This window comes from Larus michahellis, chromosome 31, assembly GCF_964199755.1.
Source record: "Larus michahellis chromosome 31, bLarMic1.1, whole genome shotgun sequence".
Taxonomy (NCBI): domain Eukaryota; kingdom Metazoa; phylum Chordata; class Aves; order Charadriiformes; family Laridae; genus Larus; species Larus michahellis.
In genome coordinates this window covers 153,734-160,610 of record NC_133926.1, presented here as the reverse complement: position 1 = coordinate 160,610, position 6,877 = coordinate 153,734, and the positions used below count along the sequence as shown (strand labels likewise).

Here is a 6,877-nt window from a genome sequence, read left to right as displayed (position 1 = left end):
GCATGTGTGTGCAGAGAGCTGGGACACAGATGCAGAGGGCCAGGACACATAATGCACACATGTGTGCAAAGGGCTGGGACCCATGTTCAGGGCTAGAACACACATGTGGAGAACAGGACATGTGTGGAACACCCATGTGCAGAGCAGCAGGAAATGAGACGTGTACACAGAGGGCTGGGACACACGTGTGCAGGGTGCTTGAACACGCCAGCACATGTGTGTGGAAGGCTGGGGCACATGTGACATGTGTGTGACACGCACAGGGCTGCCGCCATCCCTACCTGCGCCCACAGGACCGGTCCCTCTGTTCCCACCTCCTGAGGAGAGAAACGGGGTTGGGGGATGTGGGGGGGAAGAGCTCCCCCCATCACCCCACTGTGGGGGGCACCCCCAAACCAGCTCCCCCAAAAACAGCTGCCCCCCCCAAATCACCCCCTTCAATCTATTCCCCCCCTTCTTCTCCACACACAAAACACAAAAAAAATAGTGATTTATTCTTTTTTTTTTTTTTTTTTTTTTTTTTTTAATACTTCACATTACCCGTTTTCCCCTTTTTTTTTTTTTTTTTTTGGCATGAAAGGGGGAGGTGGGAGGGTGCTGGGGGTCTCAGTGTCACACCCCCTCATCCCACACACCCTTTGGCCTCACAGTGGAGGGAAGACACAAGAGTTTGTGGGCTAAAAACAGGAGATATTGGGCAACAGGCAGAAAACAAGCATTTTTGAGCAAATTGTTGTCAACTGTGGCTTATAAATAAGGGGGAAACAGGACAAAAATGGGGAAAAATAACCAAAAATCACTAGTTTGCACTGTAGAAGAGAGAGGTTCAGCTCTGCCACGAGCGAAGGTGGATTTTGAGTTTAAAAATCCCAATATTGGCTTTGCTGCGAGCAAGCTATGAAGAAGAGAGACATCCAGGACGTGGCCCGGACACAATTTCAGCCGATTTCAGCCCAAATGGTGTGTGACCTCAGTGGGTTTTGGAGGAGTCGGGCAGCAGGGCGGCGCTGGGGCGGCGTGGCGGCAGCAGGATGATGGTGTCCTGCGCCCAGGGACCCTCATCTTCCTCCTGCTGCGGGGCGGGGGGCCTGGAGCAGCGCAGGCAGGGGGAGGGCCAGGGGGGACACTGGGGGCGCGTGGCCCCGCTGTGGTGGGGGGGTCGCTCCCGCTGCCAGGCCCAGTGCCAGGGTTCCACCGCCATCACCTGCACAGAGGGGTTTGGGGTAAAAAACCATGAGTTTGGGGCTAAAAAACCCCCTGGCACTGGGGGGGGTTGCTCTAAAACCTGCTGCAATTTGAGGGACATACCACCCCCCCTACCACCACCACCCCCCAGCACAACAGGGCAGGGGGTTTCATTCCCACCCGCCCCTGCCAGGGAGAGCGACTTGCCTGACCGCAAAACCTCACTAATTAACCTTAAATAAAAAATAAAAATAATCCATTTTCAGAAGATACAGACATTTTTCAGCAGGGAAAGCGGCATTGGGCAGCAAACCTGCCATAAAAATTAAGATTTCACTTCTTTTTTTTGATTCTCACCAGGTTTTGGGGATCTTTAAGGGCCTTTTTTGGAGGGTGAGTGGTCTCTAAGGATTTTTCGGGGTAAGATGAAGGGATTTTGGGTGTTTTTCACAGCACCGACCTCCTCACAGCAGTGCCGGCTGACGGCCGCCCGGTAGCTCATGCGGGCCCAGAGACGGTCGCGGCGCCGAAGGAAGCGGGGGAAGAGACAGCGCCAGCGGCGGCCCAGAGCCCAGGGGAAGATCTGGTACTTGTGCTCCTCCTCGTCCTCCTCCATGTCATTCGCCAGGTACCTGTGGGGGGGAAAATGGGGTGAATTGTGGGGATTTTGGGCAATTCAGCAGGTAGCGATAGTGGGAAGGGGGCGAGGCAGCTTGGGGATCTCCGGGGCAGCATGGGTTTGGGGAGATTTAACAGCATCAATAGAGCCCTGCTCTGTTAGTGAGCGCTCTGGAGGAGCGCCATTAGAGCCCCCCGCTTCGTTAACGAGCGGGCAGCTCGTTCATTAATGAAGTCACCTCGGGGTACGCACAGGGCAGTGAAGAGGTTGAGGCAGGTGTACTCGCTGGTGGGCAGGCCGGCACGCTTGAAGTACATCAGCACCATTGCCAACAGGTACTGGGAAATGAGGAAAAACACAGTGATTTTAGGCAAAAAAAGGAAAAAAAGCTGAGTTCAGGCAGAAAAGGTGTCTTGCTTAAAAAAAAAAATAAAGCAGAGTTTTTGAAGGACTAACCTTATCAGAAATCCTGCAGCAGACATCCATCGACAGGAATTCCTGCACCACGTTGTCTTCTTGAAGAGGAGGAAAATTATTACCTAAAAATATTTTTTTTGGGGGGGGGAACCTCCCAGTTTGGGGGTTTTCAATGATGCAGGGGAATTGGTTTTTCCCAATTTTACAGGATTTCAGTAGTTTTGCAGCCATTCCCTTACCCAGCAGGTTGAAGAAGGCTTCTCGCTCCTGGCGGTGCAGGTGGAGGCTCCGGGGGGTGCTGGGTGGGGGTCTCTCACCACCCGGGGGGGCTGGAGATGGGGGGGGCTTCATGGAGGTGGGGGGGCTGGCCTGAGGGAGAGGGGGTGGTGGGGGGACGGCCCAAAGTCCCCCCCAAACCAGAGCAAGCCCTTAATCCCCCCAAAAAGCTCTGAGTGCCCCCAAAAGCCCCAAGACCCCCCAAACCAGACCAACCCTTTAAACCCCCAAAAAGTCACAAGTTACCCCAAAAGCAACCAGCCACCCCAAGCTCCCCCCAAAAAAACAAACACCCCAGAGCCCCCCCAAACCAGACCAACATTTTAACACCCAAAAGCCCTAAGCTCCCCAAAACCAGACCAGCAGCCCAAGTCATCCCAAAAAGCAGGCCAAATGCCCCAAAGTCCCCCTCCAAAAAAAACACAGGCCAACAAATCAAACACCCCAAATGCCCCCCAAAAAACCAGACCAACCCTTTAACACCCAGAAAGTCCAAAAACCCCAGACCAGCCACCCCAAAGCCCCCCCAAAAAACAAGCCAAATGATCTAATGTTCCCCAAGACCCCCAAGAAAACAGACCAGCCATCACAAGCCCCCCAAAAAAACAGACCAGCCATTCAAACACACCAAAATGCCCCCAAAACCAGATCAGCCCTTTAACCCCCCCAAAGAGACCCTTAACTCCAAAATGCCTCAAAGTCCGCTCAAAACTCGATCAGTTCAAACACTCCAAGTCCCCCCAAGAACACACCAACCATTGAAAAAAACCATAAACGCCCTCAAAAAAATCCCAGGTAAACCCCCCAAAACTGACCAAGCCCCCCAGAGCTCCACTAAAAAGCTCCAAATCCCCCCCCCCCCAGAAAAAAACAAATGAACCATGCAAACACCCCAAATCCCCCCCAAACCAGACCCCTCATTCAAGCCAAATGACACAAACGCAATATCCCCAGCAGCATCTCACACCCCGACTCAAAATGTAGTTTATAAAGGGCTCATTTTACCCCAAAATTGCCTTATATCAGTAGTTCTGAGCACTGGGCACTGCTAGGTTTACCCACAGCATCCTCCCCAATCAAGGCGAGTTCATTAAAGAGCACTAATGAAGCAGCCCCTCTGCACCTCAACTTGCTCCTAGGACCATCCCAACCACTGCACCAAAACCCACCACTTTCAAGCTCTGGGTCCCTTTCGGCCACTTCCAAGTGCTTTAGACCACAAAAATTCAGCTTTTTATGCTTTTTTAAAAAAAGGATCAGGAGTAATTGTAGCTGAAGTGAATATGCAAATCAGCTGCTATGGGCTTTTTGCGGAATAACGAGGACTTCATCCCCAGGGAAGCCTCAGGTTGGGAGTAACCATGCTGACCCAATTTTCTCCACCTACTTACTATTTTAAGTGATTTTAGGACAAAAAAATAGATATTAAGGAAAAAAAAAAGCCTCACATTTTGATAAACTCAGGTTTAACTCATTCTTAGTCTTTTGTGCCACAGGAATGGTACAGAAATTCCCTCCTCCAGCCCCAAACCAGAGAAATAAGACGCTGTCTGGTTTGCCCAGCAAGAAAAAATATAAAGTTTTATTTTTAATTTAATTTTTTCTTAAATTACTGTTGTCTAGTAAGATTTAAGGCGCTGAATTTTGCCTTCTGCTACCAAAACACCACATTAAGCCCTGCCGATCTCAAAAAAAAACCCACTTAAAGCAGCATCTCAACCTGCCCCAATTTCCTCACTCCCCTCTATTTATCAATTTGGGGGTTTTCCCCAATATTTCATCAGTTTTTGCATTATTTAAGCAGCCACATGAGAAGAAGGGAATTTGAGAGCCACCTGCTCCATGCCTTGCAGGAGGATAAAGGGATGCAGAGAGCATCCAGCTGAAATTTTGCTACCAACTCTTTAAAAAGCCCTGAAATACCTCAAAACCCACCTACTGGGAAAATTAAACCTGCAGTTGGCAAAAAAAAAAAGAAAAAAGGGACTTTTTTAATTAAAAAAAAAGCCAACCTAGTGCTCCTGTTTTAGAAATCCAAGCTGCTTTGAAGGGGTTGGAGATGGGGGGAGCAGCTGGGCTGCCCCCATATAAATATTACTTGGTTAAAAACTCAGGGATACTTGGTTAAAAACTCAGGGATACTTGGTTAAAAACTCAGGGATACTTGGTTAAAAACTCAGGGATACTTTAACCATGGGAGTGCCAGTCTTCAAGGGATTTGAAGGATATTTTTATAGCAGCTACAGGGGTCAGACGCTGAAAATGATCAAGAAAACCCCCCAATAACTAAAGCAATTTAGGGTTAGAATAGCTCTTGTCTCAAAGGGGTAATAAAGACTACAGATTTACCACCCAAAATCTAAATCCACACTTATCTTCGATAAGAAAAAAGACAAAACCCACCTTGTTTTTGCAGGTTTTATTATCGCTGCCCAGCACCCAACCTCAAACAAACCATCACCACAGGGAGAAGGGACACATCTCTGCCCCACTGCTGCTCAACAACCACCCCAAAAATTACTGGGAAAACAATAAAATCCTTTTCTATTTCTTATTTCAGGGCACTTTGGTAGGATTACTATCACCATCCACCAAGGCACAGCTTGCCATCTCCTCAGGACACAAAGACATTGCAGTAGTTTCCTCAAAAACGAGGAGAAATTATAAAAAAGAGTATTTTTTTTACGCCCATATTAGTGCATCCTCCTGTTCAAAACAGTTTGTTTGTGCTCAGGGGTACCAAAATTTGGTTTCAATAAGGTAAGAGGAGCATAATTCTCCTCTCTCTCCCTCCTCAGGGGATTTTTTTTGTTTGTTTTTTTTCCAGAAGAACATTTAAAGGGCTGCATTTGCCTCCTCTCCTTTGATCCCAAGGAAGCATTTAAAGGACACAATAACTGGGGACAGCAGAGCCCCCAGAGCTTGAAATCCCCCCCCTCCACATTCCCCTCCACCACCTCATCCCCCACCACAACAGATAAGGGGCACCATGCCATGCCATCCCTCTCACGCATCAAGGAGAAAACGGAAAATTAAAAGATTTACAGAGTTGTTTTCACCTCACGGAACTAGGGCTGGCTCCTCTCAGGAAACAAGGTGAGGTGGAAGGGGGTAGTTTTTACCTCATGGCGCCCCTTTTTTCCCCCTCCCTCACAAATGGAGGGGGGGGAGCAGAGAAATCCCCTCAGAAAGCGACGGCGACGCCCAACCGCTTTTCCCGCCTTTTTCCTCTCACCTGAGCAGCGCGCGCGGGGCAGGGCGGCACGGGCATCGTGGGCGAGGAGCCAACTTGACCCCGCCCCTCCCGCCCACCTCTCTTATAGGCCGCGTGCCCGCGGCGCCAGCCAATCAGAAGGCGGAGAAGGAAGAGGCGGGCTCCCTTCTCTCCTCCGCCCTCACGCGCCGCTGCCTGTCAAAGGCCGGGAGGCGGGACAGTGGGCGACATTAGCCAATCAGAGGCGCGGAGCATGGGGGCGGAGTCGCTGATAGGCTGGGCTCTGTGAGGGGGGGCAAGTGTGAAGGGTGGGGTGGAAGCACAGCGTGCGTTAGTCCCCGCGGGGCCGGGTGAGGCGTTTGGGCGTTTTCTGTGGGAAAAAGGGGCAGGAAAAGGGCTGTGAAGAACCTAGAGGGGACGCAAACCCATCGAGTGTGATGTGAGGTATGAAAAATGGGCAAAAAAAGGCAAATCTGTCCCAATTTGGGTCTCCCCAGGGGGCTGAGGCAGTCTGGGGGCCTGCCTCCAGCCCGCCAAGGGTGGAGCAGGGGGTTATTTCCCCCGCCAAGGCCGCGCCGTGAGGGGAGCCGTGAGGGCTGAGGCCGGGCGCAACTCATCGCCCCTCCCGCCCGTCCCTTAGCAACAGCCGCGGATTAACCGGCGCCGCGCGGGGTTTTTTTCTGATTGGCCGAGCGCCGCGCGGTCTAACCAATGAGAGCGAGACACGGGACCCTTGGCGTTCCCGCCCACCCCAGCTCCGGCTGCGGGGCAGCTGGGACCGTACCAAGTGTGGGCGTGTGGGGAGGGGAGCCAGACTAGTTTGGGGGGGTTCGTGGACCCCCCCGCGCGCAGCGTTGGGGGCAGACCGGGAAGGGGGACCCTCAGCAGCACCCTCGGGAAGAGCCTTTATGGAGGAGTGGGTTGGGGGGGGGGCGAGCAGCGGGGAAGGGACCCCCCACGGGTTTCCCCCTTAGGGCAGCGGGTGGTTCAGCCCTGAGCGGAAGTGAGGTGTCGCGCGCTGAGGCGCTTCCGGTGGGGGAGCGGTCTGAGACGGGGGGGGGGAGCCGTGGCGGCGGCGGGGCTCGATCCGAGTGAGTGTGGGGGCGGCGGCGATACCGACACCGGGGCCTGAGCGAGGGGGCAGCAGCGGGGGGTCTTGGGGCGGG

The 6,877-nt window shown here is 52.4% G+C and overlaps 1 protein-coding gene across 1 annotated transcript; it reads right to left on the bottom strand.

Moving 5' to 3' along the window:
- Window positions 1–767: 767 nt before the first annotated feature.
- Window positions 768–5,737, bottom strand: SPDYC (speedy/RINGO cell cycle regulator family member C). The gene is made up of 6 exons (XM_074568079.1): window positions 5,620–5,737; window positions 2,461–2,590; window positions 2,261–2,319; window positions 2,057–2,142; window positions 1,646–1,817; window positions 768–1,204 (listed from the first exon to the last, which is right to left on the bottom strand). Exons 2-6 carry the CDS (start codon window positions 2,570–2,572, stop codon window positions 971–973), a joined length of 663 nt encoding a protein of 220 aa, XP_074424180.1. The 5' UTR covers window positions 2,573–2,590; window positions 5,620–5,737; the 3' UTR covers window positions 768–970.
- Window positions 5,738–6,877: the final 1,140 nt, after the last annotated feature.